This window comes from Acartia tonsa, chromosome 13 (assembly GCF_053477335.1).
Source record: "Acartia tonsa isolate MP-2025a chromosome 13, ASM5347733v1, whole genome shotgun sequence".
Taxonomy (NCBI): domain Eukaryota; kingdom Metazoa; phylum Arthropoda; class Copepoda; order Calanoida; family Acartiidae; genus Acartia; species Acartia tonsa.
Window position 1 is genome coordinate 4161987 of NC_137272.1, and position 18896 is coordinate 4180882.

General features: G+C 35.3%; 1 protein-coding gene across 2 annotated transcripts in view; it reads left to right on the forward strand.

The window, feature by feature from the left end:
- LOC145303800 (uncharacterized) overlaps positions 1 to 18896 on the forward strand; it is an 80543-nt gene that overhangs the window by 375 nt on the left and 61272 nt on the right. For both annotated transcript variants that reach the window (XM_080145420.1, XM_080145419.1), the window contains exons 2-8: positions 495 to 595; positions 1603 to 1649; positions 2192 to 2219; positions 3539 to 3599; positions 4732 to 4839; positions 12966 to 13070; positions 14179 to 14226. In XM_080145420.1, coding sequence (XP_080001546.1) covers positions 495 to 595; positions 1603 to 1649; positions 2192 to 2219; positions 3539 to 3599; positions 4732 to 4839; positions 12966 to 13070; positions 14179 to 14226 — 498 coding nt within the window. The remainder of the gene's footprint in view (positions 1 to 494; positions 596 to 1602; positions 1650 to 2191; positions 2220 to 3538; positions 3600 to 4731; positions 4840 to 12965; positions 13071 to 14178; positions 14227 to 18896) is intronic.

Consider the following 18896-nt stretch of genomic DNA (forward strand, 5'->3'; position numbering starts at 1 on the left):
GAGGGGTACCTATTGCACACCCAAATGTAACTAAGGGGTAAACACTACTTTACCCCCCCCCCCCCTTTCAATGTAACTTCCTCGCATGCACCCTGTAAAGGAATGCTATATTCTTATTACCTAATTGGGTCGGGAATCTCCTTTGATTTCAACTTGTGATCATCTAGAGAACCCTATGGAAACATCCGCTTTTAATGGGATACAATACTTTAACGCCCACTGGTTAATATTGAGTAAAGTAACATCCTACAGACAACCAACCCTTTGAATGCACGACCTTTGTCCTAACTGTGCATGGTAATGAGTTGCGCCTATTTATGGGTCAAGGCATTCACCCATCTTAAACTATTTATGTCGCGCACCAGACATAGCAGCAGTAGGAACCATTTTGAACGTATTTAAAGTTGACGCGATGTCTTACCCAGATTCGAACCTGTCACCTCCCCAACGACGAACGGATGCGCAACGTGTTGATTATAAAATGATATATTTAGTGAAGAAATTGCTCTGATTATTGGTGGCGTTGAAAGAATTGATGGCGGGGGTGTTAATAATGAAATTCTTGATGTTGAGGTGTATGCACCTTTTAATCAAGGTAAGTTTGGTAACCAGGGATTTAAAGGGATAAGACAATAACCGATAAATTGATGACACACAAAATTACCCCTTCTGTAGATTAAAAGTAGTGGTTATAACGTTTGAACACTTAATTTAATAAAGTTACCAAAGTTGTTTAGCCAACGAATAAGAAAACGTTATTATAAAACTTTAGAGTTTAGTGTAATAAACAGCCCATTGTCCCCTCTCTCTGTTAAACGCTTCTGAGGTGAATTCTTTAAAAAACAATTGCCTCACTAAAATTTTAGTGAGGCATAATTATCCCCTCTAAATTTTTAGTGAGCCTCACTGATTCTAGTAAGGCAAACAGATTTTAATGAGGCAAATTATTTTAAAGAATTCACCTCTGAATTTCGACTCCATAGATTGATGTATTCCCTCAAAGTTCCTAGTTGAGCACTGAACCTCGCCCCTTACCCCTTTTTTTAAAATTAATTATTTTAAGTAATTTTTTTGTTGGCGAGTCTAGTATTTTAGGCCAAGTTAGGTTAGGCTGTGATGGGTAATGGGTAGCCCTGCAAGGTTAAGGTAACACAGGTATAGACCCAGCAGTGGCGTTGTCCACTGCCATAAGAACAAAAACTACCCCCTCCCTTATTTCAATTTTTATTTTAAAAAATTAAGGTTGACATAGACGTCCAAGGTATGGGATGAATATTTGTTTTTTTATTGATTTATTTTGGACCTTTAGATATTTGATTCTGCAAATGATCCATTTTTAAAAGCGAAGCTTTTCTATAATTAGGGTCGGTCCGTCCGTCCGAGACAGATAGTTTTTTTTTGTTAATTTAGGCATGTTAGAATTATGCTATCGATATCAAACTTTGCATGGTGATTCCTGTAGTAGTTAGGTACGATTTATATTTATATTTATACATTTATATTCTGCTTTTTCAGTTCTGACACTATACAAGTGTTAATGTCCGTTTGTCCTACAGATTCAGAGCTTCGCTTTTATGGATGTTGTCATCCTTGTTTGTTTAGATTTATTGGACAGTTTCCTACCAGTCCCCAATTTAAAACAACACATCAGGAAATTAGCAAATTTAGTTATAAGAAGTTGTGATACTGTATATCTGTACTAGTGGCTTCGCCCCAGCTCTTAGGGGCATTGCCCCAAGAGGTAATCAACAGGATTTGATCAACCCAAAAAAAATTAAATTTTTTTGTGGGGAGTTAGATTTATTTTAGGGAGGGTAGTCGACCTATCCATTTTTTAAATTTTAGTTCTAATTTTTTTTGTGGGGGGTATTTTTCTTTTTTTGGAGGGGTTGGGGGTGTCCCACCTGCCAAGAAAATGGCTTAAGACCACCACAGGACCAATAGGCATATTCTCTAAACAGTGGTTACTAAGATCTAAAGCTTCAGACAGACAGACGGACGGAGAGACAGGCAGACGGACAGACGGACAGACAGATAGACAGACGGACAGATAGACAGACAGACATTGTTATACTTAATATTATACAAGATATCTATGCAGGAATATAAAAATATTATAGCACAGACATATTTACATATGAAGATATGAGTAGCTTTACAACAAATAAAATTTGAAAATTTGCTAAATATTAGTTTTGTTAAAGCAATATATCGGGAAGGTATGTTTTCTATGTATCTTTTTACTAGCGAGGCTACTCTTTATTTAACTTTGACTGTCACTTCGTAATAAGAAAAATATGACTTTTTCTGCTGCTTTGAAAAATTAAATTATACTCCTCTTAATTGGTATGTCGGGTTTTTGGTCATGATACAAAATATGTTTGTATATTTTCATATAGGTTTCTTGGTTTTATATTATTCTCTTTCTTTTTTAAAAACCACCGAACATCTTCTCTTTAATTAACTTCATCCGTTTGTCCATCCTATATTTTTGTCCTCCGCTACTTATTTATGTTGTTATCCTTATATAAATAACTTTTTAAAAGCGAAGCTTTTCTATAATTAGGGTAGGTCCGTCTATACGTCCGAACGTCCGTACGTCCGTCCGTAACGGATAGCTTTTTTCATTAATTTAGGCATGTTAGAATTGTCCTATCGATTTCAAACTTTGCGTGTTGATTCCAATAGTAGTTAGGTAGGATTTAGAAAGCGTAACAACTCTATAATTGTTACCAGAATGTCCATGCGTCCATTTTCAACATGTTGTTTTTTTTCTCACTTTTTATCGACAAATTTTTATATGATCTAATCATCCGATTGATCTGATTTTTGGTTTATTGACTCCTGGGACAACAAAGTATAATGGAACACAGTAATAGTGTCTGACTGATTATGACGTAACAAAAAAAAATTAGCCAATGAGAGGCCGTTATTGACCAATGGTAAAATTTATAGTGGCCTCTCATTGGCTAATTATTTTTGTTACGTCATAATCAGTAAGACACTATTACTGTGTTCAGTATAATGTTATAAGCGAAGCAACTCTACAATCAAGTTCTAAAAATGTAAGTATGTTCATAAACATTATCCTGCATCAAACAGTTTTTCAACAAATTTACATACTGTTTTGTTCCATTTTATGCATTTATATTTCAGAGCTTGTTTGTTTTATCTATAATTCAGTAATACAGATACATCGACTTATAAAGTATTTGTCCTTGAAATCTACCAACTATATATCCTTAGGATAAAGTAACAGGATGTCTATCTTTGTGTACCGAAGGATCTCGTTAACCGCCGAACCAATATGGTACTCCTTTACAATATAGCTTCTTATAGGTCCTGGGAGGTTTAATAGCTATTTTGTTGGAGGGTACTACCACCCTCCCAAGATAAATCGCAAAAAACATAACAAACCCAATATAGCGGCGAAAAAATATTTATTGGTAAACAGCTGAACTAGACATAGATTTTAAAGAAAACATTTTACATGCCCTTAAAGACCTCTAGGGGCATAGCCACTAGTCTATTTACATAGGAGAAGATGGACAAGGTGAAGTTCTTGCATGTGGTTTAACTTATCCTACTAGTATTTATATGTAAGTAAATATTTTGTGCTTTTCATCAAAGTTTCTATTAGTGGTAGTTTTTTTTTCTCTGGGAGGCTCAAAAGCTGTGGTGCCACAACACTAAAAGGTTACCAAGTACCCAATATAAAGTTCCAGGACAAACGCAGGAGTCCCAAACGTCGGAGTGGACAAACGCAGGAGTGTTAAAATATTAATTTAAGTAAGAACTTCTATACAGGTTAGGTTAGGTCAAGATATGAATATTCAAATAAGCCCCCCCACGCATGGGTTAGGCTTTTGAAAAACCAAAATATGGTTTTAAATAAGTTAGGTTAGGTTAAGTGTTCACTCCTGCGATTGTCCTAGGACCATCTGGCCTAAAGTATTGAATAGACAAACAAATAAAATAACTAAACCACCTGTATTTTAAATTTTTATCAAAATTGAGGGAGGAGAGGGAGAGGGGGCACTTTGAGGGAATATGCCGAATAATTTAATTTCTACATTTTTTCTCCAACTTTCAAGATCTCATAGATTAATCTCCCAAGTGCTAAGATTCCCAATAATTATGTAAAACTGTAGGGTTGGGCCAGATATCTGGATGATCTCTAATGCCGGATTTCCTGTATCCGGCCGGATATATGGCCAACGTTTGATATCCGGCTGGATAACCGGATATCCGCCATTAAAAATCAGCCGGTAATATTTGGTATCCGGCCGGATATCCGGCCCAACCCTATGTAAAAGCACTTTGACAATCATTCATTTCATTGTATGACCCTCATCTGAAAGCCCTTGCTAATTTAAGGTGTCCTGAAACCTGCTGTACTCCTTTAATTCTAACTAGCGGTTACGCCCCTAGAGGCCCTTAGTGGCGCTTGTTTTTTTTAAATAATGTGTAACATTTCTATGTTGCGTCCACGTATCTACGATACATCTCTATGTTGCATTCAAGTATCTTCATAACAAAAAATTTGATTTTTTGTGATTTCTCTTTGGAAATAGTTATAAACCTTCCAGTGACCTATGAGAAACTACCCTGTTAAGGAGAACCCGCTTGGTTCAGCGGTTAGCGAGATCCTTCAGTACAGACAGATATACAGACACACAGACAAACACACATCATTTTACTTTATTACAAGAATTTAATGTTTAACTTTAGGGAATGTTTCAAGCTGACCCTAGTGGATGGAGAACTAGTATGGCAAGAAGGGTTCAGTGGAAATACTATCTACACTAAACATTGTTCTCTTATTCATCAAGTTAAAGCGTTAGTAAAGGGTCAACTGAATTTGAGTTTCAGATTGTGTACATAGCACCCTCACCCTATCTCAATATTTACTGCTAGCTAAAAAAGCTTCAAACTTCAAATTTTGATTTTTTTAAAGTTTGAATCTTTTTTAGCTAGCAGTAAACATTGAGATAGAATGAGGGTGCTATGTACACAATCGGAAACTCAAATTCAGTTGCCCTAGTACAGGGTGTTAAACAGGAACGGAAGGGGACATTAGGCTGTTTATTAAAAGTCCCCATAGGTATCATAGGTATATTGGGCTAACATTAGTGTCTGGGAAAAATATTTTGAGAAGCATTTTGTATTAAATTTTGAATAGTAGCTTTATTAACACTTCCTAAGATTTTAGGCTATTTCTTAAACTTTGAATACAGTGCCCCTAGAAGATATTATAAACTGCCTAATACACAAACTAGTAAATTGAGTATATTAAGGAACGAAAAAGGGCAGGGTTCGGAAGCCGCAGCCTCAGCCTCAGCCACCATCAGCCGCGCGGCTTACGAGAAGCCTCAAAATCAGCCGCGCGGCTTCCTCAGCCACCCAATAAGCCTCAGCCTTAGTCGCAGCCGCACGGCTTAAAGAAAACATAAGCCACTGTAAGCCTCAGCCGCATTCAGCCACTGTAAGCCTCAGCCACAAAACTCCAATTCAGCCACATTAAGCCTCAGCCGCACTAAGCCTCATTCAGCCAACGCCCCTCTAAGCCTCAGCCGCAATCAGCCGCGCGGCTTATAGTTGGGGAAGCCTCAGCCACACTCAGCCGCGCGGCTGTTAATAATTTAAAGCCGCAGCCGCACTCAGCCGCGCGGCTTCAAGAAAGCCTCAGCCGCAGCTGCAAAGTTATGATTATGCCGCAGCCGCAGCCGCGCGGCTTGATATTTGTAAGCCGCAGCCTCAGCCGCAGCTTAATTTTTTAAATTCAGCCGCAGCTTTGACACAGCCGCGCGGCTGAGATATTGTAAGCCCCAGCCGCAGCCGCAGGTGCTAAATTAGTACAAGCCTCAGCCTTCAATTCAGCCGCGGGGCTTAATTTTTATTTAATTTTGTCTGTCTGAAGCTTAAGATCTCAGCAACCACTGAACTGACAATGTTGTCCTTCTAAGGATCTCGCTAACCGCTGAACCGATCGGGTTCTCCTTAACAGGGTAGCTTCTCATAGGTCCTGGGAAGGTTTATAACTATTTTTTTGGGGGTGGGACACCCCCAACCCCCCCAAAAAATTAAAAATCCCCCCCCCCCCAAAGAAAAAAATTTTTTAAATTTTTAAAACTAAAATTAAAATGAGGGGGGAGGCACCCCCCCCCCCCAAAAAAAAAAAAAATTCCCCCCCCAAAAAAAAAATTTTTTTTTTTACTTTTCTTTAAAAATTTAAAATAAGAAATTGGGTTATTAAATTTGACTCTCTCTCTTCCTCAAGTGCCCCCTAGAGGCCTCTAGGGGCGTAGCCGCTAGTTATATATATATTGACATTGGATGGTTTTGAGCTAATTTTGGGGTGGGGGTCAGACATTTCCATCGCCCAAAAATAATTTTTTTAAATGTATTTTTTTTTAAATGTTATACTTTTAAATTTTTTTATATTCTTTTATAAAAATTTTATCTTAATTTTTTTTAAAAATTACAACATAGAAACTACCATCTCGAACAACTATAAAAAGTTTGAACCTGTAATGTAAGAGCTCCAGTGGCGCAACCAGTTAGCGCACGGTTCTTCTACACTGTTATGCCGGGGTTATAAGTTCGAATTTCACCAGGAGCAATACGTTTTTGAACGTTGATACTTATGAATATTATTGAATACTATTTATAGGGTAACTGCCCTACTGACGCTTGCCTAATTTTATTGTTTTTTTTCAGAATTTACTTAATATTCACTATGAATTTGTATTATCTTAAATTTTTTTTCTTGTACAAGTGGCCTATTTAGCTCAATGGTAGAGCACTCGTCTTGTAAACTAGGGACCAAGAGTTCAAACCTCATAGGGGGCAATCTATTTTTGTAATACTCAAGTTATATAGTAGCTTCTCTATTATTTTTCCGTTTAGGTACGCAATACTTGTTCTATATAATTAAGCTTCTCCTACTTAGATATTTCTTCAATTTTAAATGTATTTAATACTTAGTGGTTGATGAGAGACACTGAAAAAGTTATGCAAAAAAAAAGATTTATACATATTTCATTTTTCATAGTATTTTTAAATTAATGAAAATAATTAAATTAAGATTTGGGGAGGGGGGAGGGTGTGTGTGTGTGTTTATTTTGAACACAAATTATCCTAATATGTTTTCTAACAAAAAAAATTTAAACAGCGATGTATTTTACTTTTTAAAGTTGGTTAAAAAAAGGTCTGTAAAATGCAATAAATTGTCCTGTATAATATGCAAAAAAATCTACATAATCTTTATGTACTCGATAGATTGAAATAGTTAAATGATTATCATATATCATCCGATTTTGTTTATTTTACAAAGATGCTTACTAAAATTGATTTTATTTTCGAAACTGCAATTATTATAAAAAAAATGTTTCTTTATCTTTATCATTATGTTATACAATTTCTGAATTTATAAGCAATACATGAATCGATATATTATTACTTTGATGTTGTCCATATTTTCATGTACTCTGATAAAGAAATAATCTCAGCTGGCTAAAATAACAATAACCCCCATACACCCCCTTTAATCCATCTCTCCCCTCTTATGGGATATATAAATGAACTGGCCAATAAATGAGGTCCATAATTTTATTAACAAATTTTCTTTTTTTTTAATATATCCACATATTCTATTATATATAGTGGTAATGTGAAGCTTCTTATTGATCCAGGGAAGGTTTATAATTTTTTTGGGGAAATGTATCTTTTCTCTCCCAAAAAAAGATGACCCTCAAAATAAATTATTTTTGCTTCCCTTAAGTATTCCTAGAGGTTTTAGGGGCGCAGCCACTAGTATCCTTTAACCATTAACTCATTACATATTAAAACAGGTTTTAAAAGTATGTACATAAGAGTTATACCTATGAAATTTAGCACCCAATAATTTATTATAATTGTGATATTTAGACCTAAATTTTTCTTCAAAATTTCTGTCACCTTTGGTCTAGGGGTTAGTGTGGCAGTCGTGTGTTGGAAAGGTTCTTGGTTCAATTCCACCAAGAATTGAATGTGATTAAAGTTTTTATTCTGCTATGGACAATGGACAATAATTTTTGTTTCCTCTCATTTATATTTAGTTATTTTCCTCTCAAGTTGAAAAAAAAATATAAAAGGAGGGTGAATATAATGTGTAAAAAAAAGATTAGAGGAGATTTGTTCTAGGTAAACTTACTTTATTTGTAATATTATTAACTAAATTTTAATATAAAATTGCTTTACACCTATGTTCTAAGGGTTAGTGCACAGGGAGTAAGGGAGGGGACAATGGATCAAATATTCAATTTTTAGGAGTCTCAGACTTTGGGGACTGGCTTAAAGGGAATGTGCAAGAATTTAGCAGTTTCTGACTGAGTTTGGGGACTTGCGCATGAAATGCCGCTACTCGTTATGTATGTTTTGAATATTGCAGACGGGGAGAAGGGATAAGGGAAGTGGGGGCAAGGGAAATAAACAGTCGTTGTGTTAGTTTGGAATGTAGCAGATGGGGAGAAGGGAGGTGGGGGCAAGGGAAATAAACAGAATAAAAAGGGGCAGTCATATTCTTGCTAGCAGCTGACCGGGTCCAATAATCTTTTAAGTTATTTTGTCTGTAGATTAAGAAATCGATAACTACTGAACTAATGAAAACTTTTTAAATTGCCTTTTCCAAGTTTTTGAATTTAAAAAAAAAAAATCAACCAAACTCCCCCCTATTTTCCCATAAAAAATTAATAAAAGTCACCCTTCATCCCCCCCAATTTTTTTTTCTTCTGGGATTCGAACCCGGATGATAGATGGTTCAAAGCTGTTACCGTACCAAAAAGCTATCAGAGCTCCAATATTTCAAAATGAAAATTTGTCTTATTTTTAGATCATTAAGTATTATGATGTCTGTTTGTTTGACTGTCTGTTTGTTTGTCTGTCTATCTGTTTGTACTACAGGATCTCGCTAACTACTAAACCTATATGGTGCTCCTATTCAGGGTAGTTTCTTATAGGTACTGGGAAGGTTTACAACTATTGTGGGGGAGGGTACCATCACACTACCAGAAAAAAATTGCCTAGAAAAAAAATTAAACATCACCCCAAAATTAAAAATGGGATTTACTTGCCCCGGCCCTCCCCACCCAATAAAAATCACCCTACCCCCCAAAATATTATTTTAATTCAGTTCTTCTTTTTCCAGTACCTATTGTTTAGTATTTTTTGTAATAACTTCATAATTACATTTGTCATTAAGATTATGTGACATAAAAAGTTTGTCATAAAAATTATACCCATGAATAATTGTAATAAAAAGCACTTTTGTAAAAAAAAACATTTTTCATAAGAGGTAAGTTAGTAATACATTTATTGCAAGTGTACATATGGTAAGTATTTCAAAGACGATTATTTTTAAGACAAATGTAACCTGCGTACCATGGCTCAACATGTAGCGCATCTGCTTGTCATCATGGAGGTAATAGGTTCGAATCTTGGCCAGACACTGCGTGAAAACTGAAGACGTTAAATGGTTCCTACTGCAGCTATGCCAGGTATGCAACATGTAAAGTTAGAGTATGAGGATTTCCTTGGCTCGTAAACAGGCATAACTCATTACCATAGGACTTTCTGGCAGGTAGTTGGTTGCTGGATAGATGTCACTTAAATTGGAAAGAATTGGTTCCCCTTAATTATCCAAGGTTCAACAAGAAGCGCATCTGCTTGTCATCAGGGAGGTAATAGGTTCGAATCTCGGCCAGACACTGCGTTATAACTGAAGACATTAAATGGTTCCTACTGCTGCTATGGCAGGTGTGCAACATGTAAAGTTGGAGTAGGAGGATTTCCTTGGCTCATAAACAGGCGTAACTCATTACCATAAAACTTTCAGGCAGGTAGTTCAATAAAAAAAAGTTGGTTGCTGGATAGATGTTACTTAAACTAATACAGAAAAGGAAAGAATTGGTTCCCCAAGGTTCAACAAGTAGCGCATCATGTAATAGGTTCGAATCTCGCCCAGACACTGCGTTATAACTGAAGACATTAAATGGTTCCTAGGTGCTAGGTGTGCAACATGAAAAGTTCCTCGGCTCATAAACAGGCACAAAGGAAAGATATAATTCCCCTTAGTTATCCAGGGTTGTTGGAACTTGAGTTAATGTCATAGAAACCCTCGACCGTGGCTCAACATGTAGCGCATTGGCTTGTCGTCTGGGAGTTGATAGGCTTTGTACTGCATCATAACTAAAGATGTTGAAATAAATTCCTACTGCTAAAAAACTTGTATAAAACTTTGGGTATCAGAAAAAAATTTTTGTCTATTAGTATAAAACTTTGGGTACCAGTATGAAACTTTGGGTACCATTATAAAACTTTGGGTACCAGAATAAATTTTTGGCTATTAGTATAAAATCATGGGTACCAGTATAAAACTTTGGGTACCAGTATAAAACTTTGGGTACCAGTATAAAACTTTGGGTACCAGTATAAAACTTTGGGTACCAATATTAAAACAAAATTTTAGGTATTAGTATAAAATTTTGGGTACCAGTATAAAACTTTGGGTACCAGTATAAAACTTTGGGTACCAGTATAAAATTTGGGTACCAGTATAAAATTTGGGTAACTGTATAAAACTTTGGGTACCAGTATAAAACTTTGGGTACCAGTATAAAATTTGGGTAACTGTATAAAACTTTGGGTACCAGTATAAATTTTTAGTACCAGTATAAAACTTTGGTAACCAGTATAAAACTTTGGGTACCAGTATAAAACTTTGGGTACCAGTATAAAACTTTGGGTTCTAGTATAAAACTTTGGGTACCAGTAAAAAACTTTGGGTACCAGTATAAATTTTTAGTACCAGTATAAAACTCTGGGTACCAGTTTAAAACTTTGGGTACCAGTATAAAACTTTGGGTACCAGTATAAAACTTTGGGTTCTAGTATAAAACTTTTGGTACCAGTATAAAACTTTGGGTACCAGAATAAAATTTGAGTACTAGTCTAAAACTTTGGGTACCTGTATAAAAACTTTGGGTACCAGACTAAAACTTTGGGTACCAGTATAAAACTTTGAGTACTAGTATAAAACTTTGGGTACTAGAATAAAACTTTGGATACCAGAATAAAATTTGAGTACTAGTATATAATTTTGGGTACCAGTATAAAACTTTGGGTACCAGTATAAAACTTTGGGTACCAGTATAAAATTTTGGGTACCAGTATAAAACTTTGGGTACCAGTATAAAACTTTGGGTACCAGAATAAAACTTTGGGTACCAGTATAAAATTTTGGGTACCAGTATAAAACTTTGGGTACCAGTATAAAACTTTGTGTACCAGTATAAAACTTTGGTTACCAGTAAAATTTGGGTACCAGTATAAAACTTTGGGTTCTAGTATAAAACTTTTGGTACCAGTATAAAACTTTGGGTACCAGAATCAAATTTGAGTACTAGTCTAAAACTTTGGGTACCATTATAAAACTTTGGGTACCAGACTAAAACTTTGGGTACCAGTATAAAACTTTGAGTACCAGTATAAAACTTTGGGTACTAGAATAAAACTTTGGGTACCAGAATAAAATTTGAGTACTAGTATATAATTTTGGGTACCAGTATAAAACTTTGGGTACTAGAATAAAACTTTGGGTACCAGAATAAACTTTGTGTACCAGTATGAAACTTTGGGTACCAGTATAAAATTTAGGTACTAATTCTGAATCAAACATTTGAAAAATCCTGCTGTCCTCCCCCCTCCTCCCTCCACTCCTATTCTCACAACCCCTAACCACCCTCAACTCTCCAAAAAATGTCCTAGAATGCATTTAAAAAATCCAATTTAGCCGAAGCCTCAGCTGCAAAGCTTATTTTGTAATCAGCCATAAGATCAGCCGCAAGGCTTAATATTGTATTCAGCCGCAGCCGCATTCAGCTGCGCGGCTGAATTTAATTCAGCCACAGCCTCAGCCGCACGGCTTTCAGTAAGCCGCAGCCTCAGAATCAGCCGCGAGGCTTAATTATGTTATCAGCCACTCTCAGCCTCAGCCTCACTCAGCCGCGCGGCTTAATTTTCCAATCAGCCACTGTAAGCCGCAGCCGCTATGAGCCGCGCGGCTTTCAGTAAGCCGCAGCCTCAGCCACAAATCCTTCAGCCACTGTAAGCCTCAGCCACCCTCAGCCACTGTAAGCCTCAGCCGCTCGAAGCCTCAGCCACAAAATTCCAATTCAGCCACTGTAAGCCTCAGCCACCCCAATTCTTATTAAGCCTCAGCCGCATTCAGCCGCAGCCACTCTCAGCCGCACTAAGCCTCAGCCACTCTCAGCCACTTCCATAACTATAAGCCTCAGCCACATCAGCCGCAGCCGCAGCCGCAAATTAGGATTCAGCCGCAGCCGCAGCCGCGCGGCTGATAGCGCGGCTTCCGAACCCTGAAAAAGGGGGAGGTAAGTTGTGCTAAAATTCCGTAAATGTGTGAGTTATATGAATTTAAAATAGAAATAGAACTCTAAATTTTGTATGGCAGTTGCTCTAATATAGTACATATCCACGTTATACCCCATTAAAGCAACTGCCATGCAAAATTTAGAGTTCTATTTCTATTTTAAATTCATAATTCACACATTTACGGAATTTTAGAGTTCTACTTCTATTTTGAATTCTTAAAACTCACACATTTACGGAATTTTAGCACAACCTACCTCTCCCTTTATAGATTCTCATTTTTGAAGGGACTATAACTTGACAACAAAGGAATAAGAAATACCCAACAATTTTTTTATTTTTTGATTTGCTCTTTCTTAGTCTGAATACTAATTATGTTAGTAATGTCAAATAAGAATACTGTTATTTGTCTTAAATTTTTTTTCAATGGTTGTCTGATGTTTCTATGGCATACTATTACCTAATGTGGCTATTTTACAAATATTTGATAAATATTCAATTAAATTAGATTGTTTTATATTCTTTATTTTTTTTAGAGATACACATGCAAGAACTTACTGTTATGAAAGCATGGCAATGAGGGGCACAGCTTGGTTTTGGTATTCTAAAATGCCGAGTTGGATTAGTGAATCAAGTATTGAGTAAGACTTTAATTTGAAAAACTGTTGCTCAAATTAATAACACGATTCTTGTTTAAGGGTTGGTTAGATGTTTGAGTCATGGCTAAAACTGAGTCAAGTCATACCTAAAGACATATGCTCAGTTCACAAACAACTTTTAGATGTCGACTGATTTATTCTGTAGGTCAAACTAAACAAGTACAACTAACAAATGCCTTTACAAAATCGGTCAACCTAAAGCTTCTTTAGGTCGACCTGAAATTTCCAGACCTAAGTCTTTTGTGAACTAGGCTATAAATGATTCCCAATTCTGCTATGTCAGGCTCTTACAATAAGAGTAAGAGTATGGGGGGTTAAATGCATTTACTAATCATGAACTACATATAAGGGCTTCCTTACAAAGGATTTTTAAGGGTAAATTGCACATAATATTGGACTTAAACATTCTGATTAAATACAAATTTTCATACTAGGATCAGAATTAATTTTCCAATTCTCATTCATCTAACCCTCTTATTTGTTATTATTTAGCATATTTTTTTTTTAAATTACATGTTTGAAAGTATAAAAACAAGGATGACAATATTCATGAAAGCAAAGCTCTGAAACGATATGACAGACGAACATTAACTCTTGTAGAGTGTCAAAACTGAACATACAAAACATGAATATATAAGTTTTGACAAAATTGTACGTTAATTTGTTGCAAAACTTTTTAAATACAGAATTCTGTTTAAGGCCATACTGACATTTTAAAGACTTAATTATAGAGATGCTTCGCTCAAAAAATTTTACCTTATTGTAATAGAAATCAGTAATGATAAAATCAGATCAATCGGATTATTTTATCACATAAAAAATTGTTAACAAAAAAGTTTTAAAATGAACATGCTTGAAATGGACGTACAGACATTCTGGTAACGATTATAGAGTTGCTACGCTTTCTAAACCGTACCTAACTACTACAGGAATCACCATGCAAAGTTTGAAATAGATAGGACAATTCTAACATACCTAAATGAACGAAAAAGCTATCCGTTACGGACGGACGAACTGACCGACCCTAATTATAGAAAAGCTTCGCTTTCAAAAAATTGTCAATGAAATTATTATTGGTATCTTGTTTTAGGAACAACATCAGTTGTCAATACTGTTCTGTAAAAATAAACGTTGATGGGTAAGTATTGGATAGTTATTTATTTGAATTCTATTATACTAGCGGCTTCGCCCCTAGAGGCCTCTAGTGGCTGGATCAACATTTCACCCTCTTAGTCATTTTACAACATACAGAAAATTGTAGAGTAGCCTTGCAAGGGAGAAAAGTAGATCCTAATTTAACTTCTATATTATTTTTCAAAGAAACATCAAATAAATAGATAATCCAGATAAATCTAGTTATGTTTAAAATGATTAATAATTATGTGCCTATAACTTTTCCACCAATAGAATATGCTTATTAATTTGCCTCCTTATTTATGATGAAATTATATTTAGAACAAAAAATAATTCTTTCAAAAATAAAGATTTATAAAAACATCTGGTTAAGTACGAATTCAATAAGCTGAAAGGCACCATAAGAGTTTTCCACGAGTTAACACATAAAAAAAATAAGCCTTCCCCCATGTCATAATTTTACCCACATATGTGCAAACTAATACTTCCCTTTAAAGATCTCTCCTTTATGCATTTAGTCGTTGAATCAAAACTTAATCCTTTTTATGGTAATTCATACAAAACCACGAAAATAGTTAAATCAATAGTCAAATATTTTCTAGTATAACAATAACAATGGTGTGGATTTTCTGGTTTCAGAGAGTTTCTGCTTGTGATTTTATAGTTCCTTAAGACCACGAGAACAGTTATTGGCTTAAATCTCTCAAGCATAGGACTCGTTGAAATCACTGATTCCATATCTTCATGTTTAACATGTGCAAAAATACAATGTGATCACTTTACAATTTTTAATTTGTTATCTTATCACTTTGTATAAACACTCAATGATTTTTCAAATGTCTCAAAGAGAAGTTAAAAGAGAAGCATTTGGTGATACTCTGTTTGGATAGTAGGCTCTGCCCAGTTAGCTGGGAAGTCAGGCCTATAAAATGTGGCCCATTCGGGCTATACAGTCAGTTGTGATATAGCAAGACAAATCACCAGTCGAATTTCTTAAGGGATAAGTCGGGTTAAATCTTTGACTAGAACTTAGCTTGAGTAAAACTTCTCTCTGAGATTTTTGGCCATAACATACCTAAAATAAAATAGATTTTGTTAGATAAAATTATTCAATTTCCTTAAAAATAAAGATCTGAGATATTAAAAAACTTTGTTTATATTTTAGGTATAGGGGGGAAATAATAGGGTTTAAGCCCCTATGGGCTAACATAAATAGGTAGCTATTAAGATTAAGTACAAAGAATAATATTTGTTCGGACCTTAAGATATCACAATAGATTCCATATTCCGGAATCGCCTGATGGATCTGAGGCTCTGACAGGTCTTATTTCTTTAGCAGTATAATTCCATAAGATAACACCAAAGACTGACATAGAGTTGTCTAAAGGCTGGTTAGTGAACCTACGCGGGGATCTTACTCTGAGGTTGGACGGAATTTTATTTCTCAATAATTTTGTACTAAGTTTCTGACATAACACCAGAGACGACCTAACGTTATCTCACGGTTGGTTAGCCAGTCTGTTCGCTCAGATCTGGCTTATTCGACGAACCTTAGTATAAAATATTAGGGAACTTTGTATATTTGACGCCAAGACTTTAAGATAACACCATAAGCCGGCTACCTAATCGTGGTCGCAGGTTGGTTAGTGAATCCGCCACAATATCATGTAAGTCGGTGAGATCTTAATCTATAGATCTTGGCCTAAAATATTTAATTAAAATTTTATATAGGGCATCAATAACTTAAAAGTTTGATTTCCAATAGACGTATGATCGTTGATATACATTCCTGAAACCGTCAATAACACGCTATTTTCGGAATAGGGTTTTTAGGCAAATTATATATCTACTGCTTAGTAATCTATTATCTAGTGATTTGGTTTTTAAGTATAAATAGTCATTTCATTGGATGGTATTTCTAATCAGAAAGATATTAGTGTTTCACTGAATCGAGCTTGGACCGGGAGAGGAGGTGAGAGCGCTGCGCCTTGGCCATAGTAGTGTGACTGAAGGACGCAACTGTTCCGGGAACCGGGTAGTGAAGCATAATAATTGGTTCCGTTACCTACGGATTAACCCAGGTAAGATTTAACTTTTTTTTCTTTTTAGGGGAGAAAATGGCTTAACGCCACTAAAATCTTATCAGTAAAAACATCCATAAAAAGCGAAATATAGTAAAACTAAAGTTTGTCTACCAAAAATAGAGGCAACAAAAGTAAATTTATGTTCCATTACATTTTTAGGTTGATAATAAACATCTTTGAATTAATTATTATTAAATTTTATATAAGAAAGAAAACTCTAAATCAACCAATAGATCAAAATAATACTCTTTATGTTTATGAAGCAAATTTCTCAATTAAATTTGGGGAAAATACAAAATTTCTATATCAAGCAGTTAAAAGATTAATCCGAAATAGATATAATTTAATAAGACAAGACAATACAGCTATAGGAGATAGAGATACAAATAGAAATCTTGATAATAATTCACCATATGATAATCAAGAAGTAAATCCAGAAATAGCAGGACCACATGTCTTTAGTCATTTTGGAATTAATAGAACTCTAGACAGATATCCTGAGTTTAGAGATTATTTTAGAAATTATATAGGTGGATCAATAATAGTTGGCGGTAGCCAACCTGATAACATCTATCATTCTGACTCGGAATAAAGAATAAAAAGTCATATAAAAAATATAAAAAATTAAAAAGTTGAGAAATTTTTAACTACCTAACATCTTAAAAATTGTTTTAAATTTAGAACACAAAAAGAAAAACTCAACAATAAACTAAGATGGAAGATAATATTATCGATCAGATAGATGATGAAATATTAAATCCACCACCTTATAATCCAGACTATCAACCTGGACTAAATAATGCAGTAAACCACTATTTAAGACTTGATGAAATAGAAGATGAAATCGAGGAAATACCTCGCGTACATGTTAGGCCAGAAATTAGGGCAGAAACAACAATGCTTGTACTAAACAATAGGCGACATAATAATCGCATAATAACTAGGCCTCAAATTCATGTACAAAATACTTCTCCAATACTTGGAGAAGAACAAAATATCCAAACAATAAAGCAAGAGCACAATACTACTAAACCCAAAAAAAGAGTAAAACCATCATCTGATTTTTCGGGCTATGAATCAGACTCTAGCTATAACAGTGAATATTCTGACAAAAAGAAAGATAAAAAACATTCTGAAAGGCCTGATAGAATGTATGATCCCCTTAATCCTCATGGTCATGAAGACCATGAACGCCATGACCAACATCATGATAGACATGGCAGTCGTTATAAACACGAAAAGGACAAGTCAAAGTCAAGACATAATAAGGATAAAGACAATAGTCACAAGGACAGACAAAGCTTCTCCATGCCAAGAAGAATGAATAGACACGACGACAGTAGTGGTCCTAGTTCTAGTACAAGTTCGTCAGACACAGAGTCAGATAGAAGGATTCCAAGAACAAATAGAGATAATAGACATAGAGAGACATCTCAAGACAATAACTTACTTGGAAATATGTTCTCCCAGTCTCAAATACACATCCTCCAGACACTGTTACAGCAGAATGCTACAGCCACAGACCTAAATATTGCAAAAATATTAAAAATAATACCAAATAACTTAATTTGGGGAAGTTGTCAACATGATCGCATCTTCAAGCAGATAAAAGTGCTAGGTAAAATACCCAATAGCTACGGGGAAAGCACCAACCCGTATACTTTTTTTAGCACTTTAAATACTTGGAAGAATATGAAAACCCCTTCACCCATAGTTCATATAATAATATTCTTATTCACTACTTTAATACAGAATCAAGAAATAAACTAGATATGCTAGAAATAGATCCTAATGCCCTTAGTGCACAGGACTTCGTAAAATCAATCTTAACTACCATCGGTGCCGAATTGCTTAATCCGCAGGACTACGAGCGGAAATTCCATACCTATAGAATTTCCCCTGAGGACGAAGACAGACCTAACAGGACAGTAATAAATTTGGCAGCCATGTTGCAAAAAACAGGCAACAGTCAAGAAAATCAAATGGCAAAACTTAGGGAAAAAATATGTACCTATTTAGTACCACCATTATTGCAATCTGCATTTTTGTCTAGTACAAACGTACCTAACTGCTCGAAAGAGACAATCTTGAGCTGGTTTAGTAATAATAGAAGCTTTTACACCTCAGCAATTGAAAGAAAGAGAAAGATGGACAGACAAAGAAATGCAAATGTAAACCAAGTAGGAAAAGAGGACAAACCAAAAAATGACAAACCAAAAATTGAACAAAACAAAGCCAATAATAATAATAATAAAGGGGGAAATTCTAAAAAGGACCAAAACCCCACACAGGAAATATCAACCAAACCAAAGCCTACTTGCGAACATTGTAAAAAGCCTCACTGGAGCAAACATTGTCTTGGGCATCCAGATCCAGAAATAAGAAAGGCAAATGCAGAATGGTGGGATAAAAAGACCAAAGAAAAGGCATTAAACAACAGGATTGTATGCCTTTTATGCAATTCCGACACCCATGGTAGCGCTGATTGTCCTACTTATCCTAACACAACACCGGCGCAAGAACAAGCTTCCTGCGCCGGCGGAAAAAAACGGCTAAGGCCGCCGAGTATATCTCAAGAAATCAAAAACAT